Below are 23,078 nucleotides of genomic sequence, written 5' to 3'. Positions count from 1 at the left end.
TCATGTTAACCAATCCATTATCTGAGCTACTTGACTGAAAAAAAAAACTATCACAGGTAGCTCAGCACAGTTGCATGCTAGAAGTGGGGTGGGGTTTGCCCACCACCCTGGGAACATCTCTGAGATGTAGGCCCATTACAGACGGGCATAAAGTACGGACTGGGTTAGAAGGGACCAAGTCCATACAAAATGGTGTCGCCCATTCCACACGGGGGGCTGCCATCTTTACGTAGCGTGTCATTGGTGCCTCGCGGCATCATATCTGCGCCGCAAAGAGAAGCGCCATTTTGGCGCTTCTTATTTGCAGCGCAGAGGAGCCTCACGGTTTGGACGCTGGGGCTCCTCCACGCTGCAAATGGCGGCGGCAGCAGACCGCCCCTTCTGGGCGGTCTGTAACGTGCCTTAATTAGACTTTTTTGTAAACAAAACACACCATGGAAAATAAGCACAGAAGTTCTCATTTTGGAAAGATGGAAAAGCATTTTTCTTCTCCCCCACCCATCTTAACAAACCATCAACAAAATAAACTACTATACTACCAAAGAAACTTACTTTGCCCTTCACTGTTACCACTGGCTTTTGTCACTGAAGAAGTTAGTCCCTGATTCATAAAGTTATCAGCATTTGAATTATTCCAATCACTGATGGTGAGGGTAGGTTTTGAACCAACAGCTGTAGTACCTGAGGTAAAGGCAGAGAAAAAAGAGGCAAGGAAAATATGACAAGCTTTTTTTGACAAGCTTTTCAATATGATCCCCTCCAAAATATATGGTGTCTTTATTTCAATAAAACAGCACCTAGTTTTTATATTTTCCTGTATTCTGTATTTAGCCTAGAGTTTAGGTATTCTCCTCTACTTCAAGCATAAGAAGTGTGGAATTTGTTTGGCATTATAATGTTTACTATTTATACAACAGAATTACTTAAGTCTCTTCTTGGCAGTGTGATATTAACTTGCATTTATTATGTTTTATGTATTTGTTAATTTTGGCTATTACTGTAGCAATATTTGGGTTAATGTTTTTTAATGTATGTCATTTATTTATTTATTTATAAAATGTTTTTAATTGCACTTTTTGTTTGTTTGTTTGTTTTTTAATGCTGTGAAGCCGCTCTGAGTCCCAGTCCTGGGAAAAGAGCGGGATATAAATAAATAAAATAAATAATGTTTCAATAATCTCTCAACAGTAACTTTCTAACTTTTATTATTATAAACAACATGTCAAGAGAGGGAACCATAATAAAATTAATCCTACCCAAAAACAGAAACATCAAATTTATGTCCAATGCATATATAAATAACAAATTTGTTTTTCATTACAAATCAGTGAAGTAACCTCTTTCTTCAACATATGTAATGAAGTTCTAATAGTGAAAGGATTGCCAGTCAAACATGATCTTGCATAAAGAGAAGCCACATCTTGCATATTTCTAGTACACCAACAAATGGGTGAAAAGTGACACAAAGGTTCAAGACACACGTCAGAAATAACCCAGTTTGAGATCATTTTAACTGCGCTGACTCAGTGCTAGGGAATCCTGGGAACTGTAGTTTGTTGTGGCACCAGAGCTCTCTGACAGAGAAGACTAAATATCTCACAAAACTATAGTTCCCAGAATTCCCTAGTATTGACCCAGGACAGTTAAACTGGTCTCAAGCTGGATTATTTATGCAGTATTTTCAACCATAATTTCTTCTCCTAACAGTAGATGCACATGACATTGGGATCAAATGGCAAGTACATATTTTTAGGGATGCTTCCCACAAATATTTGGTTTACGTTCGTATACAATGTGTTCATATACAATGGAATTGAAAGTGTTTGCTTTAAAAACTGGTGCAAGTTCGTAACAAAAAATGTATTGCTAATTGACGATTATGGAAAACTCTTGACAAATCATGCATTTTCATTAATACAATCTCTTAACTTTTGGAGAGATAGCTTCATTTATGTATTTACTAATTACATTTCTATCTCACCTTTCTTCCAATGAGCTCACAGGGGCAAATGCAGCTGTCCTCGTTTTATTCTCACAATAAACCTGTGAGGTAGTTCAGGGTGAGAAATGGGACTACTCAAGATCCAAGTCCCAGTTTGACAGCCTAACTACAGGACTGGCTCTCTGTACTTTTCTTTAGCATCATTATCTCTTTATACAATATTCATTCATATAAGTGGGAAGGCACTGTTTCTTTTTCTTGCAGACAGGAAATGTGGGAAAGATGTGAACTTATTCACCTAAATTTATATATGAGCAGAGAAGTGAACAAATCTTCCCTAAGCCCAAATCTTTTATAAATTTCACAAATAAATCATAAACAGCTTTCGGGGAACCCTTAGCATTGCTTGAGCAACCGGAGTACTGGATACAGCAGAACAAAGAAGAAGAAAACACTCAATTTAGCATCAGTATATCCTAGGCTACAGGAAGTAAAATCGGTAACTTTATATTAAAACCAGTATAAGTTGAACTATGACTCTGGAGAGCAGGGTTCAAATCCCTACTCGGCTATGGAAACCCACTGGGTGACCCTGGTCAAGTCATACTCTCACAGCCTCAGAGGATGCAATGGCAACCCCTCTCTGAAGAAACTTGCCAAGAAAATCCCGTTTTGCTTTAAGGTCACAATAAGTCAGAAACGACTTGAAGGTACATAACACACACAGAAAGCATTTAACAACATAGTCTGATCAAAAACATTTCTCTACAGTTACAAATATTGAAACACAAGTATTTTTCTACTGTCTATGTAAGCAAGTCACAAAAATGAGATTTCTCCCTATATATCCCACCTCACAACATCCTTCTGTTCAAAGAGCTTTTTAATATCAAGAATGAAGTCCATAAACATTATTGCTCACTGAAAAGAAAATTAGCATCCCTGAATAATAGAATGAAATATTACAGTGTCATTAGTGACTCATTTTTGGATGACCAACTCTTATTATTTCCTAACACATCATTTGTTAGTACTAACATCCTTATCTTCAGGATTTTATTTGCACACTGCTGCCAACGTAACATGGGATACAGAATGCAGATTCTGAATCGCAAAAATAAGTATTCATGTTTTGTATCTACATCCTTATGTGATTTACTATTTAATTCATCATATAGGATGAAACAAACAACTATCCAAAAATGGAACACTACACCTAGTGTGGAACAACAACAACTATAGAATCAGAGAAAAAAATATATCACTGTGGAACAAATGAAATAGAGTAACTTAATTCTTGCATCTAGCATCATACCTGTTTAATTGATTAACAGGATCACATGACAAGAGGATATGACAATTAACTATGAATTACAAATAAAGGAAAAATAATAATTACCACCAGAAGCTTTCATTTGCGTAAGAATCCCAGCTCTCATGTTTGGTAGAGTCTGGGTTTTCAAAGGACCATCAGAGACTTGTAAGGATGCAGTCCCATCTGGAAAAGCTGGCTTCACTAAAAGTTCATTCCTTGGGGCAATTCGTGGCATGGTGGAAGACTGGATGTAAGGACCAACTGCTGCCACTCGGCTTGGAGTAGATACCACTGGCTGTGACTGATTCCCATCAGAGGTCACCTAAACAAGATACGTAAAGATTAAGAACTAAATATTACAACTCAGCTACTGGAGAAGCAGAGAGAAACACAGTAGCGCTTTTATATAAGAAAGGTATTTTGACAGCCTTCCGGCATCCTTTCTTACAAAGAAAGCACCAAAGGGGGAAAAAGCACTCTTCCCCATATAAAAGAAGAAATAGGTTAATAGTGATGTATTATTTAAAGTGATTTTCATACTACAAGGGAAATACTACAAGGGAATAGATAGGATGCAGCAGACACATAGCCCCTCAACAACTTCTCATCCACACTCAGCATGTAAAATACATAAAATATGTTCTGGTGATAGAAGTGGACAGTAATTTTGTTTTGGTTTGTGATGATGATGATGATAATTATTATTATTTGGCACTCACCGGTACATTTTCTTTTTGCTGCAGCGCAGCCTTTTTCTTCCACAGCCGTTCCCTCAACTCATTAACACGCTTATCCATAACTGCCACCTCTGAGTTGCGTTTGTTTAAGCAGTCCCTCTGTTGCTGCAGCTTGGCATTCTGCTCCTGGTTCAGTTTGTTCCTCAGCTGAATGCATTCAGGACAGGAAATCAAGAATTCAGCACAAATAACTTTCAAAGTAGGTGCCATGAGGAAAATAAAAAAAAAGTTATGGGGGTTCTAAAAACATTGGACAATCTCCAACTTTTGGAGAGATAGCTTCATTTATGTATTTTACAGAATGTAGAATGTATTATGTATTTTACAGAATGCCAAGTAGTATTTTAAAAATCTACATAACACAGAAGATGTTAAACTTCAACAATTTTGGCACTCTTGTCAGAACAGACAAAGAGCCAGAGCACATTCCTTTGCAAAGTAATGTGTGACCATTACATCTGCAGTTACCTGAAGCTCCTTGTACAAGCGGTCAAGTTCAGCTACAGCCGACTGGTTGTCATGGTAACCATCAATCCGGCCATTCTTGAGCATCTCCAATTGCCTAGTAAGTTCTTCTACCTTTGACACAGCCAGTACCAGTTCTCGTTGTTTTTGCTGGAACAAACTGTTCATCTGCTCAATCTCCTCCACTGCAGAGGAAGACAGAATACAATAGCTCTAGCTGAGAAATGACCAAATGTTGGCTGCTTCCAAGGCAGCTGTTTAGGGGACAGGAACACCCTCCAGCTCTCCAACACAGAGCCAAAAGAAAGCTACCCTAATCTTCAACTTTAACAGAAATATTTACAAATTTATCAACTTCAAATATTTAAAAGGGGCTTTATCACAAGAAAGCTTTTCTGAACGGTATTGTTCTGAACTAAACATTACAACAAGGCTACATAAGATAAATGTAGCTATACATACTGTGATCTTTTAAGGAAAATACTTAGTTCTCATGGGATTAAATGAGAAATGGAGGGAGATGAAAGGCAAAAGTATATACAGTCATCCCTCGGTTTTTGCGGGGCATCCATTCCGCCCTGCCCCCCGCAAAAACAAAAAATCAACAATATTCAAGCCCCACTGACTTGAATGGTTGTGTGTGCCTGCTGGCACCCACGGGCACGCATCCCATTTTGTCCCCCTCTGTTTGCTGCCCACAGATTGGTGAAGGACGTGGATTCCAAGTCCACAAAAACAAAGGGGCAACTGCATATTATAAATTTAAGGTTTAAAGAATGAAGCCTTGTATAAAATAATACAGAAAAGAGAGAAAATAAAATAGAGAAATTACAGCATGCAAAGATACTTCCTTGTTCTAAAACATTATTTCTAGAAAACTAAGTGTGGGGGGAACATTTTTTTTCAGCATGAGAACCATTATTAACTTGCAGAAAAGCCTATGAAAAGATCTGAATGTCAGCAGTGATCTGGAGCACACATGAGCAGCTGGCAAGACCCATGCCTCTCCCTCATCTCACACCCTCACAGACACAGTCATTCTCATCTTCCTATCCATTTTTTCTCCTTCCTTTCAATCCTCACTTTTTTCTCTCCACCACATCACTTTTTTCTCTCCTCTCCCAAAAATACCAACTTGGCTTTTTAAAAGCACCCACTGAAACCAAACAGATGGCTTTTAAAAAAAAAGTCTAGTTCTGACTCTCCCAACTTGATGTGCTGGACTATAATCCCCATGATCCCCAGTTAATGTGACTACTGGCCATGGTGGTTGAGACTACCGTTCAACTCACCAGGAAGGCCTCCACCATACTGGCTACATCTGATGTAGTTGCTCTACAGGAATAGTGCAGCAGAACCAGGGAGGAGGACCATGGACCTCACCCTAGGCTACAACAAATTCAAATTCACACCTTCTTTCAGCGCCAGATGCATCTGATCTCACTGTCATTTCTAATAATCTGGCCATGGGGCCATTAACTTGAGTATATTATTTTTGCTCTCAGCTTTTCAGTGAAAAAAAAATTACATGAAACTAAAAGCTTTAATAACTGTAAATGTGATCCTGTAATCCAGCAAAAGGTTATCTTTTCACTTCTACATGCACTCTCTTATTGGGAAGATCAGAACAACTAACATTAAAAATTTTAATTTTTGGAGAAATAATCATGTCAGTCTGTTTAGGAAAACAATACAGCTTTGTACCACAGTAGTAGGGTTCCTTGTGGATAGTAAATTGTAAAAAATGATCAGAGGAAATTTACCATATACATTCTATCTATACGTCGAAAAATGTAAGCCCGAATGGGCTCCAAAATCCTAGGTAGACGTATATATGGGTCAATATGGTAATACTTCTCTGTGAGCTGTGGAGATGGGAGGGAAGAGAGAGAGGAGGAAAATCGGGTGTCTCTGTCCCCCTTTTGCAAGCCATCAGCCTTGGGGAAAGTTGTGGGGAAGAGAGGGAAATCAGAGGTCTCTCCTCCTTTTTGCAAGCCAGCAGCCTTAGGGAGAGGAGGGGAATCAGAGGTCTCTGTCCCCCTTTTTGCAAGCCATCAGCCTTGGAGAGAGTAAGGAAATCAGAGGTCTGTGCCCCCCCCTGCTTTTTTTGTTTGTTTTTTTGCAAGCCATCAGCCCTGGGAAACATTGTGGGGAAGGGAGGGAAATCAGAGGTCTGTGTCTCCTTTTTCTGTAAGCCATCAGCCTTGGGGAAGGTTGTGGGGAAGGGAGAGAAATTGGAGGTTTGTGTCCACATTTTCCATGCCCAGACTGTGACCCTTGGGAGAGGTCCAGAGAGGGAGAAGGAGGGGGTGAAGTAGTTCCCCCCCCCCGCTCCATTTACATCCTTTGTTACATGCCCCTCAACATATCCATGGGTCATATCAAAATTCATGATTTTGCCTCTAAAACCTGCCTTCGATTTATACATGAAGTTGACTTATACACGAGTACATACAGTATTATTTTTCATGAGAGCACATGAGAGATTTTTCATGAGTGTCAACTATGAATAAGTGCATTATGATTTGTAGTTCCACTGTCAGGTTTGCAAAATCTGAAGAAAAGGAAAACCTGGCATCCTTTGACAGCTGTGCCAGGATGCTATGCCCTAACATTCAACGTAAGATGTTGTCAATCATCTACTGCTTTATAGCATAGGTCACAAATAGTTTAAATATTTAGACAAATATTGCTAAAGCGAAATAATCTAATCCAAATCAACAGGCAGGGATTCTAAACCAAAATTATTACTTGTTAAAATGTAATTAGTTTCAACAGCCTGCTAAGGGCTTAATATTTTTTCAACCAAGGTAAAAATAAAGGCTAAGTCATATTCAGGATTTTCTTGTTACAGTACTTCTCTTCTGTCACCACTAGTCTGAATCAGAAATGGAAACAACAACAACAACATCAGTATTCCAGTATTAAGAGTATTTTTAAATCCCATTGAGACTATTTTTATATGTTACTAATAGGTCACAAACAGACACTCAACAGCAACTATTGTATCTCATCTATTTGATACAGGGCTCCAGGCATGAATTAGAATGTAATAGAGGATATTAGAATCAAACAAAAACCTTCCAGGTTAAGAGGTTAAGTACAAATATGCACACACCAAAACATATCTCAGCACAAACAATAAATAACTATTCTAAATAGTTCTTTGGCTGATTATTGTAAACAGGAGCACCTAGAACACTAACATAAAAGAAATATTATGTATCAGTCACCCAAACGCATCTCACCAACAGCTTACCTAGTTTTCCATTACTGAGCCGTTTTTGCTCTACATGGCCTTTCAATGCTCTCACTTTCTTCAGTTTGGCTTCCTGATTCTCTGCAATTTCTTTTAATCTTTTTAGCTTTTCCTGCTCTGCAGCTTGTTGTTGCTGCCGTTGATCCTGCTGTTTTAGAAATTTTAACCGCTGCTCCTATAGGTGAACAGAACAAGCATCATGCCACTTTCAGATCTGAAGAGATTCAATAACATATATTGATAACACAGGATTTCAAGAACAAAGACAAAACTTAGTGCATGTTGTGTTTTACACTACAGAGCACTGAGTACTGCAAATATTAAATAAACAAAAATTGCTATACAGAAGACACCCAGACAAAACTAAACTAAATGTCTTGGGGTTCCTGTATCTCCCACTGTCTCCACAAAAAGCAAGGAAAGGGTTGGGTGTACATGCATGCCTGTATGACATTCACACTCACATACACTGCTACCTCGGGTTACGAAATTAATTCGTTCCGCCATTCCTTTCTTAACCCGAAAATTTCGTAACCCGAAAAGGCTTTCCGTTAGCACTGGAAAGCCTATAGCTGCACTTTGCAGCATTTGAATTTCGCGCCGAAATGAATTTCGTAACCCGAAAAATATTTCGTAACCCGAAACAGTTTTTGCCAATCCAACTTTTTCGTATCCCGGAAATTTCGTAACCCGATCATTTCGTATCCCGAGGCACCAGTGTACTTTATACAATTTCTTTTTAAACGAGCTCAAGATTTGATCATGCATCTCAGAGGTTCATTTTCACTTTGGCTCTCAACTTCAGTGGGCACACTAACCTCCAAGGACACTTATTTTCCATTACTGATAGTCCCACTTGAGGAGGCCCTAATAAGCTTTCAAGGACCATAAGATTCTCAAGAATAAAGTTTGAAAGCCACTGCAGTATATATGACATGTTTAAAGGAAGCCAACAGATACATTTGACACTTTTGTTGTTTTTAACTGCCTTCGAGTCATCCCTAACCCATGGTGACCCTGTGGATAAGACATCTCCCAAAAACCCAGTCCTCCACTGCTCTGCTCAGGTCCTGTACATCCATATCCATTGAGTCTACCTATTCAGCATGTGGCCCACCTCTCTTTCTACTTCCCTCCACCTTTCCTATCATCATTGTCTTTTCTAATGCATCATGCCTTCTGAAGACATGGCCAAAGTACGATATCCTCAGTTTGATCATCTTAGCTTCCAGGGAGATTTCAGCCATGATTTGTTCAAGGACCCATTTGTTTGTCTTTTTGGCTGTCCATGGTATCCTCAGCACTCTTCTTCAGAACTGTATCTCAAAATGAATTGCTCTTCTTCTTATCTGCTCTTTTTACTATCCACTTTTTGCAACTTTACATGATGATAGGGAATACAATGGCTTGGACGAATCTAACGTTAGTACTAAGTTATATATCTTTACTCTTTAGGACCTTTTCTAGTTCCTTCATATCAGCCCTTTAAATTCCTAATCTTCTTCTAATTTCTTGACTGCAGTCTTCTTGCTGATTATTTATTCAAGATACAGAAATTCTTTTTACTATTTCAATTTCCTCATTGAAGGTGCCTAAATCCAAATGACACCTATGTAGTGTACTCAACTAGTGGCCATGGCCAAATCAAGGCACAGCTCTTGGTGCACTATATATACCAGCCTGTCTACCCAAACAGACTGCTGGGAAAAACCCCAAGGATTCCAAAGCACTTTTATAAAAATGCAGTTTCAAAAAGCTGCTTTTTGAGTTCATTCTTTCATGAAAGCTCATGGATTTCATAGACTTGAGTCTGCTTCCTCAGATGTATGAAGGGCTCAAGTCTATGAAAGCTCATGCTACCAACTTTTTTCCTTTTCAGTCTCAGAGGCGGGGTACAAACCGCCGCTTTGCGGCGCTCCCCCGCCGCCGCCATTTGCTCCGCGCGGGAGCCGCAGCAGCCAAACCGCGCGGCTCCCGCGCGGAGCAAAAAAGAAGCTCCATTTCGGAGCTTCTTCTTGCGGCGCGTCTATGACGTCGCGAGGCGCCTGGCGCGGACTCGCGACGTCATAGGCGCCGCGACGCGTCTGGACGCTGTGCGTCCAATACGCAAAGATGGCGGCGCCCATGTAGAAAGGGCGCCGCCATCTTTTACGTATTGACTACGTATTAGGGTTAGGGGGGTGCGGAAGCACCGCCCCTTCCTAACCCTAATACGTATTCAATACGTATTTTTTGGCGGTTTGTAACCCGCCTAAGGCTCTACAACATCCTTTTGCATACTTTTCCCAAACTAACACAACTATGTCTTTTGAGTTCAACAAACCTTGTTAGCCAACATTTGCTGTTGTGCCTCTATTTGATGCTGTTGTCGTGATGCCATTTCCTGCAGTTCGGCCAGAGTCATATCCATCCGAGGAGCACTGACCTTCAGTAATAAAAGTTATACATAAACACTGTATTTATTTGATGCCCCTACAAGAAATCTGCCCCCTGCCTTCAGAAGTAAAGGACTGCTTAGTATACTGTTCAGGGAAAGGTAAAAAGAGAACAAGTTCTTCTCTAGATTTATAACAATGAAGATGGTTAAATTAGTGACATCCTTTTATTCTTATGGAGTCTGGGTGAAATCAGCAACCAAAATACATCTAGATGTCACCTGAGTCTACTGCAGAGTTCAAACTAGTATCTTTCATCTATCATTGCACTACATAATGATCTACTGAATATCTTAAACAAAATGCAGATGTTCCACACAGTAACTATGAGCAGCACACTATGAGAAGGTTTAAATAGTGATTTAACAATGATACCACACACACCTATATGCAAAAGTTTAAAGATGCCATACTTTTAAGCTGCTTCTTTTAAGATGTGTCTCAATTGCTGTGCTACTGTGTCTTTTAAAAAGAACCTCAAAATCTAAAGAAGCCCCACATTTCATGTTATGACACAAGTTACTCAAGCAGTGTACTGTTGTGTCAACTTTGGGGGGAGCTTTACAGCATGAAGCCTCTGACATTACAAAATATTATTTTGTTGGGACTTCTCTTGAATACAGTAGTAGAGTATACTTTCCCTTTAGAAGAGCCTGATCTCCGATTTCTAACTGGCAAGATGTTATTTTGTTTCTGCCGCCTTCTACATAAACTTTGGCATTCCTCAATCCAGACTCTGGAATCACAGAATCATAGAGTTGGAAGAGACTATAAGTCCAACCCCCTGCCATGCAGGAACGCTCAGTCAAAGCATCCCCAACAGATGGCCATCCAGCCTCTGTTTAGAGACCTCCAAGGAAGGAAACTCCACTACATTCCAAGGGAGTGTGTTCCACTGTTGTATAGCCTTTACTGTCAGGAGGTTCCTCCTAATGTTGAGGTGGAATCTTCCTGGAGCTTGCATCCATTGTTCTGAGTCCTGTTCTCTGGAGCAGTAGAAAACAAGCTAGCTCTCTCCTCAATATGACATCCCTTCAAATATTTAAACAGGGCTATCATATCACTTCTTAACCTTCTCTTCTCCAGGCTAAACATACCCAGCTCCCTAATTCGTTCCTCATAGGGTATGGTTTCCAGACCCTTTACCATTTTAGTTACCCTCCTTTGGACATGCTCTGGTTTCTCAACATTCTCTATCTTGACTTAGGTTTGTTGCTGTTGTTGTTTTGCTGTTGTTGTGTGCCTTCAAGTAGTTTCTGCCTTATGGCAACCCTATTATGGGGTTTTCTTGACAGGTTTCTTCAGAGGAAGTTTGCCACTGACATCCTCTGAGGCTGAGATAATGTGATTTGCCCAAGCTTACCCAGTGGGTTTACATGGCCAAACTGGGATTTCAATCCTGGCCTCCAGAGTCCTAGTCCAATGCTCAAATCACTACACCACACTGGCTGACATAGGCATACAGGCTTTTTTAAAAAGACTGACATAGGTTTACAGGCTTTTAAAAAAGCACAGAAAAGTAACAAATGTCTGTAGCCACTGTCTTCTGTTATTGAAAGAGTCAACATAATGTAGGTTTGTAATGTTAAATAAGTTATTTTCATGTTCACATTTAAGAGATGCAAACCTAAATACTTACTCCATTCTCTGTCCTTCGTTCACCAGCAATTTTTACACCATTTCTCTTCACACTGGTTCCACTTCCTTTGTTTATGTATAAAGGAAACAAAAGGAAAAGACAAGAAGTAAAAACATTTTAGGGATCCCTTTCAGTAAAACTTTCCTTCTGAAATGATGGAAGAAAGAGAGGAATCGAGAAAGTATGCAGTTTCAGACTAGCACAAGTCATCAACAAACATAAGGAAGTCAATGTAAGCAGCTCTTCAATGTATCTGCTAAAATGCTGCCTGTGCAATAAATGCACTCACCTTGCCTGACATGCAGGGACAATACAAGAAAAACAAAAACAAAAAATTTCCATAAAAATTAAAGTTGACAAGCTGCAGCAATAAGCCAAGAGTTTTTCATGAACTCAGCTTTTATAGCAGAAATAAAGGGACATGTTGCTTTACTACTAAGCCATTTTGGATGTATGACAAGAATTCAAATATACATCCATGTCAAACAAAGCAGCAGTAGAAAGGGTTTCTTGACTTATCAGTATAAGAATGATATGCAAACTGGACAGTTTTAATAAAAATTAAGCAGGAGGAATTATGTGTTCTGAAAACACTAGTCCTATTCAGCTGTTAAAGAGCTGAGCACATTAGCTTTGTCTCCTTCATTTGTTTTCTCCATTTGTGTTTAAGTGACTTAATAAAGAGGAGAGACTCCTCTACATATGGCAACTATATGGTAGGTCTTCATGAGGGCAATGGCCAAGGCTAGCACTCTCCCTCTCCCTGTGTGTTTATTTTAGAATGCCTCAACAGAATGAAAAGTCTCAAGAAATAAGCAGGACATAAGTACAGTATAGAACATTCAGCAGGCCAGAGACTGAAGTCCTCCAGAAATTAGTGTTTCATTACTGACATATTTCAGAGAGCTAAAGAATGAGACCACATCACACAATCCTATGTGCTTTACTCTATACTACATCCCACACAAAGATAAAGTATCTTCTGTTATCCATCAAAGCAGGGTGCCCAATGCTAGGGTAAAACAGGCTGAAAGAAGAACAAGTGTAACATTTCCTACTGTACAGCTGTTGTGGTGGGTTTGCACACACATTCATTAGGTTAAGTTATCACATACCGGTTTCCCTACTAGGGGATCGTTCATGACGTAGAAAGAACCGAACCTCACTTCTTTGAGCTCCATAACGCTGCAGAAGATCTAACATGCGCTCATTATCAGGTACTGGGCGCTCTGAAAAATGCAAAGGCAGTTTGATATATTTTATTCCATGTGCTTCCTATACTATACTAATAAACAAAACTTAATTCCACATCTCAATGGCATACAATCAGTTACCAAGGGCTCCTCTGCATGGTTTACCAAAGATGTATTTGAAATGTGTCCATAACAATCTTCTATTCAAATGTTGCAGTATTCAACTTGCACACATTCTAAATATACCACAAATATGTCAACTGCAAAACCACAGAAAAGTAATCTTTAAAGCGATAGAAGGAAGAAGGGGATGGGGAAGAATCCTCAACAGCAGATAAACTAACATCTGTGAAAACTGGATGACTGTCAAAACTATACCAAGCCAATGAAATAAGAAATACTGTACTGAGATGTATAACTATACCAAGCCAATAACACAGGAAATACTGAAGTATGGCATTTATTTTAAACATATTTATATCTTGCCCTATTATACAATAAAAACAAACTAAAAGCACAGGAAACAATTTAACAAAACAGGTTTAAACAGTTTAAAACTAGACATTTTAGAATAAACCAGATAAGCTCAAAGTGTTTTTAAGAACAGCCATGAAATGATACCAGTGTAGTCACCACAGGGGGCATTCCATAAACAGGATGCTACAAATGAGAAGTCCCTCTTCCACATCTTTCCAATTATACTGTAGTCATTGGGTGGGCACAGAGACCTGCTCCTCCAGAGTACCTTAATTCTTGGGCAGGAGTACTGTATAGAGGCACTCCTTCAAGTATTACACTAGTACTATTATTTTATATAAGACCACTGTTGTACATGCCATTGTGCAAAAATAGAACATTAGAATACACTTACCAAAGTGTACAATCTAATTAAAATAAGGAACATATCAAGGCCCCAAATCACTTAAGATTTTAAATATTAAAAAATATTTTGAATTCAAATCTAAAGCATGCTGGCAGCTAGAGTAATCAGTATCATTTGGTGCCTCCACAGCATTTCATTCAGAGAATTTAGAATATGATTGGTATAACACTATATTTGAGTATGAACTACAACACAATGTTGTCAACAAGAAACCTGCAAATCAGCCTTCCCTAAGATGGCACCATCCAGATGTTATGTATTACAGTTCCTCAGGAACAAAATGAAATTTAATACAGAGAAATGTAAGATACAGTACTGCACTTAGGGTGGAAAAATGAAATGCACAGATAGGGCATGGTTTCCAGACTCTTCACCATTTTAGTCGCCCTCCTTTCGACACGCTCCAGTTGAAATCGGGACAAAATTGGGGGCATACTTATCAAATTTGCAGATGACACCAAATTAGGAGTAGCAGCTAATACCCCAGAGGACAGGATCAAGATTCAAAATGACCTGAACAGACTAGAAAACTGGGCCAAAGCTAACAAAATGAAATTCAACACAGAGAAATGTAAGGTACTGCACTTAGGGCGGAAAAATGAAATGCACAGATATGGGAGGGGAACACCTGGCTGAATGATACTATATGTGAAAGGGATCTGGGAGTCCAAGTAGACCACAAATTGAACATGAGTCAACAGTGTGATGCGGCAGCTTAAAAAGGCCAATGCAATTTTAGCCTGCATCAATAAAAGTATAGTGTCTAGATCAAGAGAAGTAATAGTGCCACTCTATTCTGCTTTGGTCAGGCCTCACCTGGAATACTGTGTCCAGATCTGGGCACCATAATTTAAAAAGGATGTTGAGAAACTGGAGCGTGTCCAAAGGAGGGTGACTAAAATGGTGAAGGGTCTGGAAAACGTTCCCTATAAGGAACGCCTTAGGGAGCTGGGTCTGTTTAGCCTGGAGAAGAGAAGGTTAAGAGGTGATATGATAGCCCTGTTTAAATATTTGAAGGGATGTCATATTGTCATTCTTGACAGTAAGGGCTGTTCGACAGTGGAACACACTCCATTGGAGTGTGGTGGAGTCTCCTTCCTTAGAGGTCTTTAAACAGAGGCTGGATGGCCATCTGTCGGGGATGCTTTGATTGGAAGTTTATGCAGGAGGTTCGACTGGACTGGATGGCCCTTGTGGTCTCTTCCAACTCTATGATTCTATGATTGTAACACATGGGGTTGTTAGCAACCAGGCTAGCCAACCGTCAGAGATGATGGGGAACAGAGGTGACACAGAGCTGCAGATTTGGGAAGGTGTTATCATTTCTCATTCTATTTCTCACTGCTGCCCATCAAACTGAAGCATAGTATTTCTGGTTCACATGGGGAGTTGAGCTTTAAACAGGATCACCTTGTGTCCAAACTGCCATGACAATATGCCAAATAGTGATTAGATGAGATGAGACAGAATAGGATAGGATAGGATGAGCTGATCAGAAGGTGATATGCAGCTTTGCTTTTTATCACTTGGCTGGCAGTTTGCATTATCAAGCAAGCTGCTGCCCTACCAATGTCTTTGGACTGCAGTTCCCCTCACTACTGACTGTATTCACTACAGTGATGTGAGCTGTATATAATCCAAGAATAGCTAGCAGGGGCCACCCGATCTAGAGAATGAAGTGAGAGCATGATCTTCCAATCTACAGTACTTATGCTTTCCCAGTACGCTCCAACAGAACCCAAACCTCTTGATTAAACAATGCATGGATGCATGTAACACAGCTTCCTCTGTAGCAGCATTTTGACTATGGAACTTCCTACCCAAGGAAGTTAGACTGCCCCTCTTTTAAGCTTTTGGACAGCTGCCAAAACAGTGCTGTTCTGCATGTGTTCAATGTTTGAAACTGTTGTTTGAACTGCTTCAAAGCTGGATTTTATGATTGTTTTTAGACTGATTTTAAAAGTTTTTTGAAATAGAAACTTAGTGTGTTTTCATAATGTTTTTATTTTTGTATTGTTTTAATTGGTTTTTATTTGTTCATTGCTTTAGGAGTCCTGAGCAGAGAAGCAATACAGAAATGCCTACAAAAATAAATAAAATAAATAAAAATAGGATTTTCATGCATAACTGGTAACTTTTTTATTATACTGGAAGAAACTAATTTATTATAGTTATAGCTGTTCAATCAAAATAAAGTTGAGGTTCTCCAGTTCTTGTACACACATACACGAATCTATATTGAATATGGCTCTTTTGGTCTCTCCAGGCTATCAATGGTTACTGTTCCCATTGCTCTCCGTCTGGTCAATAAGGCCCATTCTTTTATAACAGAGTGACATCATTGGATTAGTTGCCTTGTTTCTGATTCCCTCCCTCTAATGCTCATTATTTTTCTCTGACACCCATCAGTCCTTTTATATCCCAAGTCGTGCAACTGCAAGAATTAGGAAGTGCTGCTCTGTTCTCCTAATATTGCATCTGTCCTCAAATGCCACAGAGGTAAACAGCCACCAGAAAACACATAAACAACTATCATCCTGTGTATCAGCAGGTTTGGCAGAACATGGGGATCTAGGTTCCTATCCCTATCTCCATCTATCTCTATCTCACTAGGATCTCTCTCACTAGGATACTGCCAATTGTCCAATTTGTCCCGTTAGTACTGCTAACCTCTGCAAAGGCACTGAAATAAAAGCATCATACCTTCTTCTTGAAGGACTGATCCTATATATTTGCAGGTGGAACAGCCTCTCCTTGACCTCTCAGGAACCATTCACACATACAATAGCAAATGTCTTGCATTAAACTACAAAGGCCATAGTAACAAGCCATCAAGTTAGCAATACAAGTTCAAAAGACATGTTTTAGTAAGTATAGTGGCTAAATGGATGACACTGTGGTGTCCATTTACTGAGATTTTGCACAGTATTATTGCTTAGTTTTAAAATGTTTTGCTTTATTAGCATAGAAAGGAACTCTGCCTCTTTTCATCTGAAAACTTAAGAGGATAACATGGGGGGAAAACCATTGTTCAGTCTTGGTCACTGTTCAGAGCCAAACAAATATTTTTTCAATTAATAATATTTAATCATTAATCATTTTAGCAGAGCCAAGTTTAATCACACAAATACCATTCATAGTAATATCTCTCAACAAACCTGACTTTATTTTTAAATTTTAAAAAAGTTACATCAAAAGCTTTCAAATGACAGACTGGCAGCTTTCTATCTTTAAATGCTGATAAAGATTCTTTCCTCTTGTGTAAAGGAATAGTGAGTTCCTTATCTACATTTAAAACTAAAAGCAGTCAATGCTTTTCAACCTGATTTTTAATCTATGTGAATTAAAAGCATAAAAGCAAATCTGTCTTTTAACTTAACATTTTTATCACAATTGCACTCGAATGATCTAGGAAGTCCTGGCTTTACATTTCACAGGAAAGAAGAGGTGGGCATTTGTGGTGGGGGGAAACCTTCATCCCCTGTAGCAGGTGGCAATTTTGGCTGAAAATGTGACCTAGAAATTGCCACAAATCTACTTTCAATTTGCACTTGTCTGCCAATTTGGGGGCGGGGGGGGGAGCGGGATCAGGGGTGTTAGGAGGGAAACTGCTGTGTTTTGGAGCATTTTGGAGTTGGAAGCCATGGTCAGCATGTTCCTCATCCCTGCTGTAAAGAGACAGAATGTAACAGATTATAGATGAGATCATCTATAAGACTCAAGAATAAAAAATAATGAGGTTATGACACACAAGTGATTGAGGCAAATACTGGAATACTGATAGTTATAAACAATAAACAATATTTTGAATAAAAAATAAAGCTGAATTGTACAAATAGATAATGATGTTAGGAAAGTCCAACTCCCACTCTATTTGAGTCTTTTTGTTTAAATGTTTGATTTCAGTGCCTATTTATAAATACTCCCTTCTACAAGTATTTTGGGGGGGGGGGTATTGGAGGTTCTTGGCTTATAAATAAAAGAGCACTGAGAAAATGAGGTTTCTTTAAGAAAAAAAAATCTGCAGGCACATTGAAACAATCTAGGAAGGAAATTTTCTGGGGTCACTGTCAAAGGAGATTAGTTTTACAGTATAAGCAAGTAGGTCACTGTTACAGAAAAAGCAGCTTCCATGGTTATTTGTCTAGACAGCTAAACAGCTCATCTTCTAAATCACAAGGGGAAGAAGGTACCATTATAATTTTGAAGAGGACAGTCTGAAAGAGGATTTATGATGGGGTTGACTCAATACTCTAGTAAAAACTAATTAAAGTTAAGACAATGGCATTTGTGCTACATTTCCCACTAGTAATTGCCATGGCCACTGTGTGTACTAATCCATTGTTGTCAAGAAACAATGAGACTTAGCATTACAATAAAACAAACTGCTATCAGAGTACAAGGATGGATTTATTCAACAACTGAAAAGTCGTACTTCTTTAACTTTTTATTTAACACTTCATATTATCTAAAACCTGCTCCTAGCAGTATCTGTATCAGAAAATTGGTGCTTTGAGCAATGGTCTGGAAATCATGTCTTATGAGGAATGACTTTGGGAGCTGGGTATGTTTAGCCTGGAGAAGAGATGGTTAAGAGATGATATGATAGCCCTGTATAAATATTAGAAGGGGTGTCACATTGAGGATGGAGCAAGCTTGTTTTCTGCTGCTCCAGAGAACAGGACATGGAGCAATGGATGCAAACTAAAGGAAAATAGATCCCACTTCAACGTTAACAGGAACTTCCTGACAGCAAGAGCCGTTGTGGAAAACACTCCCTTGGAGTGTGGTGGAGTCTCCTTCTTTGGAGGTTTTTAGACAGAGACTGGATGGCCATCTGTTGGGGATTGCTTTGATTGTGTGTTCCTGCATGGCAGGGGGTTGGACTGGATGGTCCTTGAGGCCTCTTCCAAGTCTAGGATTCTATAAGGCCATGCTAACTGCTGTGCTGTTGCTACAACCTGTTATGCTCTGCCAATATGGCAAGCTGACCTAGGTCAGCATGACAGCACAACACAGCAGGCCATCATGCACAATCAGTACTGTTTAGTGCGATAGAGAAGCAGTGTCGAAAGCATGGCTAAGCAGAAGACAGACTGGGATTTACTGGCAAATCTTCGGATGAAAACGGTTTCTAACTATCAATTGTTCTTAGCAGCAACAAAAAAAAAATTACAACCTAAAGCAAGCTGCAGACATGAAGAACAGTTATGGTAACCACATGTTGTCTTTTGCATGAAAGGGATGTAAAGTCCATTCAGTTTTGTTACTGCAAATTCCTAAATTCAGAATATGTTCAGATACATTTTTTTTCATTCTGGTTATTTCCAGCTGAAAAGATCTTGGGAAGTTTAGTGAAAAGGAAAGCAGACTTGAGAAGCTGACCACCTTTGCTTTAAAGATTTTAAATAAGAAAAGTGAACCAAACTGAATATTAGTCTGTAAGGCATTAGAAAAACTGTACACCTAAAACAAAAAGTAATAGGCAGTATATACCCATTTACATGACTCCAATGCTACAGTTAGAGTGGATCTGTGAATCATCTAAGATATGGAGAGTTGTGGTGTTCATTTAAGATTTTTGACACGTGGGCTGAAAGATACAACAGGATTTTCCTTAGCAAAGTATCTACTGTGCTTAGCTTTAGTATAAAAAGGCTTATCCTATATCAGTTTCAAAACTATTGTTGTTCATCCAGCATGAGTAATTCTGGTAGACAGAATTTGAGGCTCTTGGGAGATTTTTAAAAAATTAGCATGCAAAATAAATGCTGGCTATCGCAATTTATGGCAACAAATTAAGAGGATAAGGAGCAAGATTTTAACCATGCAAAAAACCTACATTCCAGTGGATAATCATTTTAGGCTGGAAATAAACAGATATTTAGTAAGTTATCATCTTTTAACTGTAAATTTTAAAGACAGTACATAATAAAAACAAGTAAAACAAGAAAACGAACAGCAGACAAAAATGCAATGAATTAAAATATTTAAGACAGGTGTGAGCAACTACACAAGGGGAGGAGACTCATCACACACACACACACACACACACACACACACACACACACACACACGGGTAATGTGGAAGTGACCTGGTGTTACCTCCAACTTCAATTTTGGCTGGTATTCAGTGTCTTTTACTTCACAGGTGGTGAATTATGAAGCCAAGCCCTCCCTCCAGTCCATCTGCCTTGGTCCAGGCCTTGGAGGTAGAGAGGAACTGCTGGACCTCTTACCCTTTCCCTCCACCACTCTCTTCTCCTTCTGTCTCATGTCTTTTTAGATTGTAAGCCCAAGGGCAGGGAACCATCTAACTAAAAAGATTGTATGTACAGCGCTGTGTAAATTTACAGCGCTTCATAAATAAAGGTTAATAATAATAATGATGATGATGATGGAATGGAAGGCACAGGCCAAACTAGCACATCTTGGCAATTTCCCAGTGATTCTCTTTCTCAATATTTCAAAGTGTTTTGGGGTGTCATAGAGGAGGGGGAGCATAATATTGAGGTGGAGGGACTACATGCCACCTATAGTCCACACTTTCTCCACTGCAGTTTAAGACATTTTTTAATGTCTGGACAAATTTTTGGTTTTTGTTATGGAATAGCAAAAAGTTAACTCCAGGCATATATTCCTGCAAGGGACATTTCATAAACCCCAAAATCTCTCTCACTTCAAGATATCAGATTTACTATCCATAGAAATGGTGTTCAGAAAATGGTAAGTGACATTGCAGTCTTACATTTCCCAAGACTTTTGGACAAGCAAGTTAAAGAGTCCATCCTTTTAAAGAAGTGAAGTATGCTATAAGCATTAATAGAAAATATGGAATACACCATGTGAAACAGCTGAAAACTTTTAGGCATAAATTAACAGAACAACTCATGGTAATCCTGCACATGGGCAAATACTGTTGAAGTGGGAAAGAAAGCAGGAGGGTCATTTAACAGGGAAATGCACATTCTAACAAATGAAGGTTTTACATTTGCATTACAGATGTAGACGGAATCACATTTAGTGTCTTATGTAAATAAATCTTTGACTTATAAATATTATTATTATTATTATTATTAACCTTTTTTTATAAAGCGCTATAAATTTACACGGCGCTGTACATACAATCTTTTAGTTAGACGGTTCCCTGCCCTCGGGCTTACAATCTAAGAAGACACGACACAAAAGGAGAAGGGAGTGGTGGTGGGGAATGGGATCAGGTCCAGCAGTTCTTCTCCGCCTCCGAGGCCTGGACCAAGGCAGATGGACTGGAAGAAAGGCTTGGCTTCTTAATGGATGGTTAAAAGGAGGCTGTATTATGTTATTGTTTGCGAATTGCTGTAAACCGCTTTGATTATTTCTTTAGAAGAGCGGTATACAAATAAATCTTATTATTATTATTATTATTATTATTATTATTATTATTATTATTCCTGGGTCAAAGAGGGGCTCGCCTCTGGGAATGCTTCTCTAAACAATATAGTCTTTAACTCAGTTTTGAAACTGGGTAGAGAAGTGATGAGGTGTGCATGTGTGGGAAGAAGGTTCCAGGAGTAAGGGGCAGCAAGCGAGAAGGGACGAATTCGGGAGGGGGCAGTGGTAGTCCTACACTGTGAGAGGAGACCTTGACTACAAGAGCGGAGGGTGCGAGTAGGAATGTAAGGAGAAAGAAGGTCAAATAAGTAAGGAGGGGCCAATCCATGGAGGACTTTGAAAGTCAATAACAAAAGCTTGTACCGGATGCGGAAGGGGAAGGGGAGCCAATGAAGAGAGGATATATTTCCCCGCCTCTCCCAGTGGATCAAAGCGGGGTTACAGGCTACTAAAATTGGTACATACACAATCTAAAAATATTACATCAAACATCAACAATCAAACATCCAGGGGCAAGGCCAAATATCGTTGTCAGAGATTTAGCTGAGATTTCAACCCAGCTTTTTAGAATGCTGTTACTGTAACAGCCAGCTTTCATTTTACATGAATCATAAATTTAAATTGCAGAGTTTAAGTCTTCTAGATCAGTGGTTCTCAACCTTCCTAATGGTGCTACCCTTTAATACAGTTCCTCATGTGGTGATCGACAACCACAGAGGAGCGGTGTCTTGGTTCCTAAGACCATCGGAAATATGTGTTTTCCAATGGTGACCCCTGTGAAAGGATCATTCAACCCCCAAAGGGGTCGCAACCCACAGGTTGAGAACCACTGTTCTACATACTCATGCAAAGCTTAATTTCAGGGGTGGGTAACTTCTAGAAAAGGAATGGTGAGATCCTCAAACTCAACATAGACCTCATACCATCCCAGCTGAAGCTGTTATGATATAAAATCAATGTTTTTTAACATACAAAAGTGCATATCCTATACACACACATTTGTTAGTGAGAGTTAGTGGAAGCCTGGCAATAACAGTAAGAAGTCACATGCCGTCTGTGTGTTAACCACCCCTTATTTTAGTTAAATGTTTTCATTAATCCTGAGATTATAATAAAGTAGAGACTTTTCTAGATGCTTGACAAGTCACAAATGCCACATTTTACTTACCTGAGCCACACCATACTTCTGCTAGGTGACATTCAGTTTCACCAGGCTCTTTACATAAATCCACTACATCTCTGCATGTAGTTTCTGGGGTGATTGGCACCTCTGTGAAGTGTTGCTCATTGTTGCTGAGGTACACTGTAAGAAACATCTGTAAAACATAAGATTATTTTGTTAATATCATTCGTGACTAAATCACAGAAAAGGGGTGGGATCTGTGTTGCTGAATTGTAATTCCCCATACCCCTACCCAGCACAGCCAGTGGTGAAAATGCTAGGAGCTGCAGTTCAACAGCATCTGGAATTACCACTTCCATTACAGAATTAGTAATGTTTTTGTTGTCTGTCAAAATCTTTGTTTCTCACCAAGAGTGCATATATCTCAAACTACGCATAGACACAAACACATTGGATAAATGCACAGATCCAAACATCTGGCAATAGTTAACAATTATAGAATCGTTCTTTTGGCACAAGATGTGTCTGTGCTCAAACTGCGCAGAGACATTATTTATTACCAAAGTTATAAACGAACAGAATGAATACTCCAAAAGGAATCAATACTGATAATCACTTTTAAAGTGAACAAAGCAAACATGTCCCAAAAGCTGCTGACCCGTGAACAGCAGATTACTTTCTGCTGCCGTACTTTCCTTTGAAAATGTCCAAGG

At 39.2% G+C, this 23,078-nt stretch overlaps 1 protein-coding gene across 1 annotated transcript in view; it reads right to left on the bottom strand.

Annotated features, from left to right (window-relative positions):
- Positions 1 to 520: 520 nt before the first annotated feature.
- LOC121917632 (apoptosis-stimulating of p53 protein 2-like) overlaps positions 521 to 23,078 on the bottom strand; it is a 28,143-nt gene continuing 5,585 nt past the window's right edge. Inside the window, exons 2-10 of the mRNA XM_042443737.1 lie at positions 22,411 to 22,558; positions 12,908 to 13,021; positions 11,793 to 11,857; positions 10,042 to 10,143; positions 7,719 to 7,893; positions 4,463 to 4,644; positions 3,977 to 4,141; positions 3,342 to 3,579; positions 521 to 681 (exon numbers count right to left, since the gene is read on the bottom strand). Coding sequence (XP_042299671.1) covers positions 536 to 681; positions 3,342 to 3,579; positions 3,977 to 4,141; positions 4,463 to 4,644; positions 7,719 to 7,893; positions 10,042 to 10,143; positions 11,793 to 11,857; positions 12,908 to 13,021; positions 22,411 to 22,558 — 1,335 coding nt within the window. The 3' untranslated portion in view covers positions 521 to 535. The remainder of the gene's footprint in view (positions 682 to 3,341; positions 3,580 to 3,976; positions 4,142 to 4,462; positions 4,645 to 7,718; positions 7,894 to 10,041; positions 10,144 to 11,792; positions 11,858 to 12,907; positions 13,022 to 22,410; positions 22,559 to 23,078) is intronic.

Source organism: Sceloporus undulatus, unplaced genomic scaffold, assembly GCF_019175285.1.
Source record: "Sceloporus undulatus isolate JIND9_A2432 ecotype Alabama unplaced genomic scaffold, SceUnd_v1.1 scaffold_28, whole genome shotgun sequence".
NCBI classification, from domain to species: domain Eukaryota; kingdom Metazoa; phylum Chordata; class Lepidosauria; order Squamata; family Phrynosomatidae; genus Sceloporus; species Sceloporus undulatus.
Note: the sequence above shows the minus strand (reverse complement) of the source record. Positions and strands in the feature narration are given on the sequence as shown.